Below are 11,989 nucleotides of genomic sequence, written 5' to 3'. Positions count from 1 at the left end.
CCCTCCCTCCCTCCCTCCCTCTCTCCCTCTCTCCAGGATCGGTACAGCAGGAATCGCCGTCCAGGTTGTCGGCAGTAACTGGCCGAAGCCTCACTACACGCTCCTCATCACTGGTCTCTGTCGTTTCCGGGTTTCCAGTCTGCTGAAGGAGCGGCCGTTTGTCCTGGCAGAGGTAAAAACCTTCGCTTTCATCAACACTGGTGGCTCATATTCATTCTACTATTCAGCTTGTTCTTCCTCGCTGTTGAGGAAAACAAAACCTGCGTTAAAATAAAAATGTTATAAAAAAACCCCAAGATAGTTTCTCAGGATGTTTCTGTTTGTGTTTCTTTCAGCAGTTTCCATTAAAACCCAAGTAAATCCCTGACTGCCACACTGTTATGTTGAAAACAAGAAAATAAATGTTTTCATTCTTTTCCCCGTTCATCAGCAGATCGAAGAGACCGCAGCTTTATTGCTTCGTATAAACTCTTAAGTGGAAGCGTAGTGTTGGGATTCCCACAGACCAAATGAGCCGATGAAACCACAGATCGGGCCGCAGCAGCGCTGTGGTTCTGTCTGTGTTTGCATTCTTTGAACCGTTGCTGTTAAACACCTTCGCTGCCAAGACGAGCTGTTCTGAGGAGGTTTTTATCTCTCTGTGATCGTAAATAACCCTCCTGGCTGCGATTTCTGGCCTTTTAGCATTCTGTAAATGCAGAAAATGTGCTACGATTAAGGCCTTATAGGAGACGTGAACAAAAGTCCAACAGACCTGATGTGGATCAGGGTGTGAATTTATCCTGCATGGTGATCACAGCTCAGTCGGATCACGTCTGGAGGCTCACGATGCCTTCAGGTGTCAATGGAGTCCATACAGCTGGACCGACATCTTAAAACAAAACACACAGGAAGTTCAAAGGTCACATGAACCCAAAGGGATGCACGAAACTCCTGCAGAGCTGCAAGATGACGTTGTCTGCAACCTTAACCCAGTTTCTGATTGACTGACTTTATTTGAATAGGATTGTGTTAATGTATGTAGAATATTGTTGTAAATGTAGCGGATTTAGATGGATTTCCATCTGTAGTCTCAACAAACACAAGATTCAAACATTCATTGTAGATGGAAGAGAAAGGAGGAGTAAATTTCCTCCAAGAATTTTAAGTTAATCTCAGAAATTTTCTACAAAACGTATTATAATTTTTGATTTTGGAAAGTCGAAGAGTTGCTAGAAACAAGTCTGAGATTAACCAGAAAGGATTACTCTCAGAAATTTTTATGAACAACATGGACATTTCTGAGTTTGAACAATTTTAAATTTGCTAGACAAAAATCAAGAAATTTTTAGATTAATCTCAGAAATGTCCTAGAAAATAATTGTACATTTCTGACTTTGTCAGACTTTAAAAAAAAAACACATATCTAAAGAATGTTCTCGCTACATTTTCTGGCATTTCCAAATAAAAACAATTTTGATCAGTTTAACTAAGCTAAAACAAGAAAAAATTGGTTTGATTTAACTTCAGACAGAGAAAAACTTGTTTGCATCTTTTTATTAGGTGTATGTAAAAATCTGGTGTCATCTGCAAAAATACACAAATGTCTGAGTCTTCTGTCTTTTGTGGTGAAATGCAGGTGGAGCAGCTGGATAAGCTGGAGCAGTACACAACGTCAACAGCAGAGGGCGCTACAGCAGAAGATGGAGAACTGGGAGAGCTCTCTCAGAGGTTCTACCAGGCTGCTGTTCAGGTGTGTTTTATTTAACTTCATTAGCACCTGATGTGGGTTTTAAAAAGCAGGGGAAGACAAAGTGACTCGCAGTGTTCTGGTTCTCTGTGTCATCGTTTGTTTTGCTAAAAATAAACCAAACGCCTGATGCAGCTGCATCGCTGCCTTGCAGCATGAAGAGTTTGCTTCATCTCCTTCCAGAATTTTCCTCCAGTCTCCACACTTTTTCCAAAAATGTGCGTCTTACTGCGTGGATGCTTTTTGTCCTGTGTGTCCCTGTGTTAACCTGTCCCCACGCTCTACAAGATCACATCTCTTATCTATTTCCTGATGGATAAGTACATGTGCTTTATGTCCTTTAAAGTTTGTTTATTCATATAAACTGAATGCAGAAAGACTCCAGGGATTGGGAGATTTTGGAAAATGAATTAAAAGGTCAGATGGCTCATGTCAACAACTGAGAAATCAGGTCATTCAGACTTTAGTGTTTTCACACCTGATAGTCCAGTGGACTTGGTTCGATTGGAGACTTTTGCTCTCTTGCTCTCCGTGATGCTTTTCTCTTCTGCTCCCTCCCTGTCCTTTCTGCCCTGCTTGCTCTGTTTTTGGATCATATTTTTGGAGGGGTGTGCTGTGGTGGCGCAGCGGTTAAGCACAACCCACATTTGGAGGCCTTAGACCTCAAAACAGCCGTCGCAGGTTCGATTCCCGGCCTGGCGGCCCTTGCCGCATGTCTTCCCCCCCTCTCATTACCAACTTTCCTGTCAATTAACTATCAAATAAAGGCCACCAGAGCCAATAAAACCATTAAAAAGAAAGTCAAGATGATACTTACACTTATTTAGCAGCCCAGAACAGGGATTACAATAAACTTGGAATCCAGAAAAACGACCTTAGCAACTGCGTTTTAGACTCCTATTCTTCCAACCCAGAAAATGAATTAGACCAAAGGATACTTACTTATACTTATCTAGCAACCCTGAATAGAAGTATCTAGTTTATTAACTTTGGATCAACATTATTAGCTTTTTCTTCTTTTTCTCTTTCCTTTGGTTTGTTACTTTGTTTGTATTTCCTTTTAATCCCTGCAAAGCACCTTGTATTGCCTTGTTGCTGAAAATGTGCTATGTAGGTAAAATTACCTTTACCAAATTTGCAACATTTGTTACATGTTTACATTTTGTGAAGAAGGAAGTTGCACTCATTGTATTCTTTGGAGGTTTTCGTGTCATTTCCTCCAGTGGTTCTTGGTGCAGCGCCCCCACAGGTGAGGAGGGGAAAAGGTTTTTCAAAGAGTTTAGTTTGTTTGATGCAGCACATTTCCACAGTGCTGAAATGTAACAAATGTTGCCATTTTGGTCCCCAATAAAACTGAATCTACCGGACTTTCAGGTAGGAAAGCAACCTAAAACTGACTTGAAGGTGTAGCTTCTTTTTATGACTATATGTAGAAATATCAGTATATCACGTTTTAACTGAGCAGAGGGAAACTGAATTGAAGCTCAGGTTGGAAGTTTGTCTTCCTCAGTGTTTTCTCTGCCATCCTTTAAAAAGTCAGAATCTCGTAGTGCTGCTGCCTCTGTCTGACTCTGTTTGAGGAGTCGAGCTTTGTTCGCCCGTGTCTGCGGCGGCCTGTCCACACATGGCCGATAAAACGTCAGGATTACTTCAAGCTTTCACCTGATCTTCCCTCGTTGGAACGGCCCTGCAGAGTATCTCTCCTTGTGGAGAACATTTCTCTTTGTCTTCCTGCCCAGCAGCGATTTAGCAAAGATTTGACAGGTTTCCTGAAATCTTCTCCCATCCTGCTGTGTTTCCTTCAGCTGCCATTCTGTAATAATTTCTCAGAAGTTGCAAAGTGCAAGAAAGAAGACTTTGATAAGCTTTACAGATGGAAAGATTTGGCTCTATCACAGCTGACTCGGCCTCTTTTAGCTCCTGGAGTTATTTGATTTACTGCAAACCTGCAGGGAAACGAGCTTTTAAAGTTCTCAGGATTTAATGTTTTTCAAAGTTTTATATGCGCTAATTTCCTCTTCGTAATAATCGTGTTTCATGTTGATGAGCTGACATCATAGCCCAGAGACAAGAGGTGTGTTTTATGTCTTTTGAAACGTTTCCAGTCGTCTTTGGTTAATTAGTTTGGAAGAAACTTGAGTGAGGAGGAGAACAGAGGATAAATAAGCTTTGATACGTACTCTGCAAAAACTGAGTAACGTAATTTTCCTCTTACCTGCTAGCAGGTGTAAGATACAGCATAATAAAATTACTGAAGTAAAAGTAAAAAGTACAGCATAGTAAAATTACTCCTAAAAGTACATTTATTCAGAAAAGCTACTCGGATATAATAGTTTGGATGTATGCACTTCATGTGAAGTGTGATCGTTGTTCTGGTTGTTGCAGCTTCAGGGAAAAGAGCTACTTTCTTTTTTCCTTGTTTCGGATGCATCAGTTTTCCGTCCCTCAGTTTACTGAGGTTTTCCCAACAGGTTGATGCAACAGAGTGGAAATCCGATCAGGAAAATGACAGATATTATTTTCTGAAGACCCTTTTCAAGTTTCAGGAAAGAAACAAATTTTGACTCCAGAATTTAACTTTTTTTAAAAAATGTAAACATTACAAAAAAAATTTTTGCAGTCAAACTGTTTTTTTTTTTTTTTACATTAAATTGAATAAAATTTAAAACCAACCTTCAGTCCATCCATCGGTTTATGCTTTCTTCTGTTTCCTTCCTTCCTTTCATCCTTCATTTCCTTCTTACCTTCCATTCTCCCTCTTTGATTCCTTCTTTTCTTCCTTCATTTACTTATTTTCTCCTTTCCATCATTCAAATATTCTTTCCTTCCTTTATTCCTTCCTTCAAACCTTTCTTCTTTTTTTATCCCCTTTCTTCCCTTCCTTACTTCATTATAATGCATTGGGTTATAATATTTCATAATCTAATATTATTATGATGACAATATAATAATATTATTGTTATTAATAATAAAATGTTATTAATTTAACATGAAGTTTTAGAACCCAGTCGATGTTGCAATCAGCCAGGATTCTGGAAACTTTATGTTTCCAAACATAAAGTTTGGAAACATTTCTGGCTGTTGGGATTAATTTAGGGCGGGGGGTTTCGGAGGGGAGGTATAATAAATTCACGGCCAAACTGAGAACACAGAGCTGAAGTAATTCATCCTTTCGTAGTTCATATTCCTACGCTGGTGATTTTTACCCAACTCTGTGATTAGTTCCAGTTTCTCCTCCGACCTCATGTTGTAGGCATGCAGTCAGATCGGATCTGAATCATTCCTCCACTTCTCGTCTTCATCTTCCATCTCACAGATGTCCTTTTGAACATGCGCACAAACATAGAAGCTCGATTGGATCTCTTTTTTGTAGGGCACAGCTTTCCCTCGGAATGAATTAAGTTCTTCGTTGAATTACGTTGTCATGCGAAGACCTGCGGCCAGCAGATGTGCAGCACTAAATTTTTGAAATCACAAGGCGCCCCGTCCATCTCTGTTCCCACAATTCATGTAAAGATCCACTCTGACTATCTGCAGGTGAAACAAAAAGGAGATTACCGCTGGAATGTTGAATTTTATCAACATGGGATGAAACAGACAGAATCTGTCTTCTCCAGTGTGTAAACGGCTGCAGGTTTCTGAAAACGAAAAGCTCTGATGGATTTGATCGATAATCCGTTTAACCCCGTCAGGAATTAAACGGAACTTTAACTTGCTCTTAATGTTTTCTGTCTTCAGGCTGGTGAACCTGCAGAGCCGCTGAGAAGAAAACGTTGCTGCTGTCCGATCCAAAAGTTTTAAATGTCTCCTCTTTGTCCTGTGAACCCAACTGACCTGGTCCAGATCTGAAGTTCTCCAGGCTTACTGCCGGACTTTCAGAGTTTACCTTTGGATTTTTCTATAATTTGATTCATTTCAGCCCAATCAGTCATCAGGGTTTCCATGCAATCCTTAAAGATAAAGAAATGTTTGGAATTAGCTTTAAGTGTTATTAGTTCAATTAGAGAACAGAAACATAATGAGATATTTTATTCATCCATCCATCGACCCTCCAAAGATTTGATGTTTAAAGCCCGAAGACTACTAAGTTCATTGCCAACCTCAGTAGTCATAAGTGACCTATTGGACTTAAAACATAAAAATATTCAAAACTGACTTTGACGAACTCATTCTGTGACTTTAATTTTCACCTACAATGAGCTTAGTTTTAGGGCGTCTTGTCACTTTAAATCCCAATCAGCCGCTGTTGGCCACGTCCCCCACTTCAGCTTCCACTCACACGTGAAAATGGCTGCTAGCAGTTGCACAATTATGCAACAATACATCTTTGAAAAGCAGAAGTGGAGCCTCCTACACAATCAACAAGAATGCAGCAAGTGGTTTCTGGATGCTAAGTCAACAAGAAAACGCTTATCTTTTCCAGCAGCCATTGTGCAGCAAATACAGCAGTAAAACCTGCTGACCAAACATGCTGGGATTGACTGGGGTTGCTAGGTTACAGGTGGAACTTTTGTGGGGTTGCTAGGTAATGGATGGGGCAGAACTCTGCTGGGGTTGCTAGGTAACGGGGCAGTGCCTGCTGATTTGTAACATTACTTTCTGGAGGTTTTTGAAACAGCTCGTAAACATAAACTTATTGCCAAAAAAAGTTTTTTTTGAAGCTGTTTTTAAAAGCAGTTGAAACCCAAAGGGAAGTACAAAAATATGCAAAAATCTGTTTTGACACTTGGAAATTTGTCAAGTGGAAATTACCACAATTTTTTTTCTTCTTGCTTAACAATAATCACTTTGTATTTTATTGAAAATGAGAAAGTTGAGTATTTGTTGATTTATTTTTTTTAACTGGGAGTATTATCAACATTTTAGAGTCCCGACTTAAATCTGATTGAGAATCTGTGGAGGGAAATGAAGATTATGGTTCCAACCTCAGAGTTGAGCTTCTTTGCCAAAGATCAAGTGGAAACATGAAGAAAATCTGCTCTGTAATCATTAAAAGGACATGCTTTATTGTTTCTTAAAATGAAATCTCTCTTATGATTGTTGCATAAAGATGATTTAAACTTCAAATCTGGCTGGGGTATCAATCATTTTCATCTTTTATGGCACAATGTAGCAGATTTTTGAAGAATGTGAATAAAAATGGTTGTAAACTCCAGAGATTATTTCTAAAACGCTGCTAGCTGAAAACTTGGCACACCGTGTTGTTACTGACTGAAATATTACTGAGTTATCTGACCAGACATCCTTCAGGTTTCCAAATAATTCAGCTTTTTCACTAATCACATCACTCCAAAGCCTCTCCCTGCAGCGTCTCTCCCAACCAGTTTCATCGGATCAGCTCCGTATAACTCCGCCGTGGATGTCGGCGCTGCTTCCAGTCTCCCCAGTGGAAATATTGGAGCGTGATGAAAGCGAGCTGTAGTTTCAAAACAGCTTATCATAGCAACGCACAGTTGATGGGATATGACGACAAAAGTTTGTGGAAACATGCTTTAATTGTTTCAATCAGATCCAAATGCTTCTCCTTGTGTGTGTTGCAGTTATTAGGAATGTTGGACATGTCGGTCCCGGTGGTGGCCAAGTTCAGGCGCCTGCTGGACAGTCTGCCCAGGGAAACTCTGCCGGATGTGGTTGCCTCGATGATCCGCACCTCCAACAAGGAGAAACTCCAGGTGGGACCTCAGACTATTGACGGCTCACACTGAATGTGAAGCTGACACTTTGATATCACTGCATGACAAGTAAAAACCATTTGGCTGAGTTGGTAGGAACGTCCGTCTGTTTGTGGTTCATCAAGGTGCTGGATGCAGTCAGGCTGGAGGAGCGCTTCAGGAAGGCTCTGCCCATGCTGACCAGGCAGATCGAGGGACTGAAGCTGCTGCAGAAAACCAGGAAAATGAGTCCAGACTCTGACAAGAGGGTAACCGGGGTTTTCCTTATGCGCTCAAAGTTTAGGACCAGCACAAACCAGCACTTTGTTCGAATGTCACCTAAATAAGACAAAACAGAGTAACTTTATCTTAGCATAAATACAGCTGTAATGTGTATCTCTCAGAGGTCAAAGTTCAAAGTGTTTCATCTGGATTTTATTTGGTAGACACAAGAAGGTGCATAATTATAAAGTGGGAAGAAAAAGGAGGCTCTTGGGAATAACAAGTTGGAATAACTAATAAGGCTGTTATGGTTTTATATCGTCTTTATTCTTGCTTGGGTTGCCATGCAACAAACATTTAACTGAACAGAGCATCAGACTCACATCTCCTCTATGATCCCATTATTGACCTTAACGGCCCTTTCACTCTGAATGTTCTGACATTTTGGTTTCTTCCAGCCATGTTCATAACTGAAGCAAATCAGACCTGAAGAATCAGATTCTGAATAACTGAAGAATCCTTTACTGAATCACCCAGAGATGAAGTCCTGGATATGGATACATTTTATTTTCCAAATGAAAATCTGAAATGTTTGTCTGCGTTTTTATTCCCCTCCTCGGAGTCGATGCTTTAGGGTCAATGTGAGATCCTCCTTCCACTTTCTTCATATGCAACAATTGCTTTTTTTTCTGCCAGACTGGTGGAGCTCAGAGCCACAAACTGTGAGAAAGTGAAATAAGTGGGAATACTTTTGCATTGTACGCATTTCTGAGTGGAACCACCAATCAGTGAGAATAAAACCAACCCTTTGTCACCTGTTCAGGTGTTGTCGGTGCGTAAGGGCGGCGTGTTCCCAGGGCGACAGTTAAATCTAGACGAGGATGATGAGGGTGAGGATGGTGATGACATGGCTGCTCTGGAGAGGAAGATCCAGGGCGCCAGCATGCCGGAAGCGGCACTCAGAGTCTGTCTGAAAGAACTAAAAAGGTAAAAACAAAACGTTTAGGTTACTGCAGCTGTTTTCTCCCTGAAACAGCATCTTCAACCATCATTCAACACAGATGTAGGACTTTTTAAAACCATTAACATTTAAAACCTGGATCATGACAGAAACCTACAAAACAAATGCAGATTTTATATCAGGGGTTCAAAATCATTTTCATTTTGGGTCAAATCAAGATCATGAATCCTTTTAAAGGGACGGTTGTGCCAGAATGTATTATTGAAACCTTTTCACAAACTGTTCAAATATTTATCAGTTCTTAAAATTAAGTAATATAATTGAATATCTTTCAGTCCCTCCAGGTTTTTGTGATTCTTTTTGTGATTTTTGCAATAAAAATCAAAGTGTTTGTGGCACTAATTTGGAAATATTTGCGCTCATTTATGCCAGTAAATGCCACTTTTTGTTACTTGTATCAATCATGGATTATAATCTGACATCAATTAAATCTGAGGCAGCTGTTTAGTACAAGTAAGAAAGTTTTTGACAATTTTGGAGAAAAATCAACGGAAATGGAGAAGCAGCATTCAGCTTCTAGGCACCACAAATCTGGAACAAACGTCCACAAAACTGCAGTGAAGACGTTTGTGGGTGATTCAAACGTTTGCCTGACAGAAAAGTCCAGTGATGAAAAAATACATAGAATATACAAGATTAAATTATCCTGCCACACAAAATTTAAGATCTATGGTTGGCATATTTAAAGCTAACTTATATTTTAATGATTTTTAAGGATGTGTGGACGCCGTGTCCTGACTGTGGAAAGCGTCCCTCATCAGTGATGTTGTTGAGCTGAATTTTATTCTTTTTTTGTCTTTCCATTAAGCTGGTAACGTGTCGGGTCTGATTGGGTGTTTTCAGGTTGAAGAAGATGCCTCAGTCCATGCCTGAGTATGCGCTGACCAGAAACTACTTGGAGCTGATGGTGGAGCTGCCGTGGAGCAAAAGCACCAAAGGTGCACAGAGTTTGGCCTTTTCTTTCACTTAGCTGCTCATTATTTATTATTTAAGGTTTACTTTAGTTTTTCTCTCAGAAAACACAGAGAGGACATTAACTTGTAGCAACGTTTAAGCTAACAAGGGGTTTGCAAAAAAAGGAGTTTTGCACAAAATAAAAAGTTTTTCCACAGATATCCATCTCTTCCTTTAAATTATGGAGATGCATTATTTTAAGATCAAGAGGAATGGGAGTTGTGAAAATTAGTTGCACGGTCAGCTGGTCTTTTATCTTATGCATATTTTCATTTGCATCGAATAGATTTCTTTATTTTCTAAGAGATCTGATTTGCTGATTCTGTTACATTTTTCTAAGGACACATTAAAGAGAAGAAATGAACAAATTCTCTCTATTTAAGCATCTAATAATTTGTATGTAAATTTAATTGCCCTGCGTCAACAAACAGGAAGTCTGTCGATGTGTTTACAGACCGGAAATTATAGGAGTTTTCAGTTGTGATGCAATTAACAGATTAGTGCAACTCTTAATTGCAAAGGCAATAAAAAGCGTTGATACCTTAATGTGTCATTAAGTGGAAATCAGTGTGTTTGGCTCTAAGTGTCAATATTATCTTACTCAAATGGAGCCAATTCTTTGATGCTGGAAAACTTTTGTCAAGTGTAAAGATAGCTGGATAACAGATTATTCCCAGTTTGTGCGCCAGGAATGTTAAACGACTCAGATAGCTTATATAATCCTTTAAAAGTAACCAGCTCCGTCCAAACAGTCAAATGTCACGATTCGTCTGAAGAGCCGGGTTTTTCCTGGAGACCTCCTGGTCTTTGTGCAGCGACAGAGCTGGCCATCAGCCAGCGAACATGTTGGACCATTTATCATCTGAGGAGATAAACACCGTATCTCCCAGAGGCAGCGTGTGGGGGAAGCAAAGCTACAGCTCCAATCAGGACAAGTTTGGAAAATACAAATAAGAATGGACGCTCCCACATGTATGTATGCATGAGCGGTTTCACTCGAGGCATCTGGGATGGCGGGTTGTGGTCAGGAGGATCAGCGTTCCAGGGCTTTTGTTGCAAGGAACGGAGTAAAGAGGAAAACAGCATCCATCCAGGATGCAGCCGGTCCCTGTCGGGGTTTTATCCGGCCACCAGTGCAGGACAGTTTTGACCAGTGTCCAACTCACTTCCAAGTAAGCCCAGAACTGAAGAGCTACATCTCTTCCTCCATTGGCAGTGCATGTTTTTATCCCAACATGCAGCCGGACCACAGAAGAAATTGTTCAGAAGGGACAGAATAACTGACATAACACTGTCAATAACATGGAGGAGCATTCATGAATGTTTAGGACTGTTGTCATGCAGAGTTACTCGGTAAATAACTACACCTTTAATGCAAAGATGACACTTTTAATGGACTTTTAATGCAAGTTTTGATGGAACTTTGCATTAAAAGTGTCATTATTTACCCAATGACACTTGACCGACTGAGCTGGTCACATCACTACGATGGCGCCTCAGATACATTGTAGATGGAAAAAAATAGAACTGAATTTATACCTGAAAACTCAGAATTTTTTTTAAAGATAAGGAAATTTCAAATTTTGAAATGTCAAAAATTTGCTTGGAAAAAGAAAAAAAGGTTAGGTTACTCAGAAATTTTCTAGAAAAAACATGAACATTTCTGAGTTTCAAAAATTTCAAAAATTACTGAGTAATCTCAAAATTTCTGTTTTTTTTCTAGCAAGTTTTCAACTTTTAGATCTCAGAAATTTCTGACTTTTTTCTGGATGCTTTTCTAGATGAACAGAGATGTGTTCAGTCCAATTCAATGTCCAAAAGAATAGAAGCTGTAAAATACGCTTATAAAACAAGATGGCGGCTGAGGGCGTGCTGACATCACTCTGAACTGTAGAGATCCAAAAAAAATCCTGATTTTACAAAAATGAAATCTTCAAAAGCCAAACAAATCGATTTATTGTCTGACTCTTGGTGGAAGAATAACCTTCCTACAGACGTGGATTCATTAAATCTAGTCTAACTTCGACGTTTTTTCTGTTTTCAACGTGTTCAGACTGCCTGGACATCCGAGCCGCTCGGACGCTGCTGGACAACGACCACTACGCCATGGACAAGCTGAAGAGGCGTGTGCTGGAGTACCTCGCCGTCAGACAGCTGAAGACCTCACTGAAGGTGATTTAACCCGATCTGGGCTTCAGTCCCACTGAAACCGAGAAGAAGGGTAGATTCGGAGTTCAAGATTCAGATGATCAACATCAGCAGATAAAACATCAACACTCTAAGGCTTTGGCTGCTAAACGCCTCATGGACAGCTAAGAAATGTTGGTGGAATCAACTAACTCACGCTCTTTGGTTACCTAGCAACTCACTCATTTTTTGGTTACCTAGCAACTCACTCATTCTTTGGTTTCC

At 40.0% G+C, this 11,989-nt stretch overlaps 1 protein-coding gene across 2 annotated transcripts in view; it reads left to right on the top strand.

Moving 5' to 3' along the window:
- Positions 1-11,989, top strand: part of lonp2 (lon peptidase 2, peroxisomal) — a 25,365-nt gene that overhangs the window by 3,229 nt on the left and 10,147 nt on the right. For both annotated transcript variants that reach the window (XM_007567533.2, XM_007567532.2), the window contains exons 2-8: positions 37-172; positions 1,619-1,732; positions 7,270-7,401; positions 7,527-7,649; positions 8,426-8,589; positions 9,467-9,561; positions 11,631-11,749. In XM_007567533.2, the coding sequence (XP_007567595.1) occupies positions 37-172; positions 1,619-1,732; positions 7,270-7,401; positions 7,527-7,649; positions 8,426-8,589; positions 9,467-9,561; positions 11,631-11,749 (883 nt within the window). The remainder of the gene's footprint in view (positions 1-36; positions 173-1,618; positions 1,733-7,269; positions 7,402-7,526; positions 7,650-8,425; positions 8,590-9,466; positions 9,562-11,630; positions 11,750-11,989) is intronic.

Source organism: Poecilia formosa, unplaced genomic scaffold, assembly GCF_000485575.1.
Source record: "Poecilia formosa unplaced genomic scaffold, Poecilia_formosa-5.1.2 Scaffold209, whole genome shotgun sequence".
NCBI lineage: Eukaryota > Metazoa > Chordata > Actinopteri > Cyprinodontiformes > Poeciliidae > Poecilia > Poecilia formosa.
The sequence above is the reverse complement of the archived record's forward strand: the minus strand, read 5'-3'. Positions and strand labels throughout refer to the sequence as shown.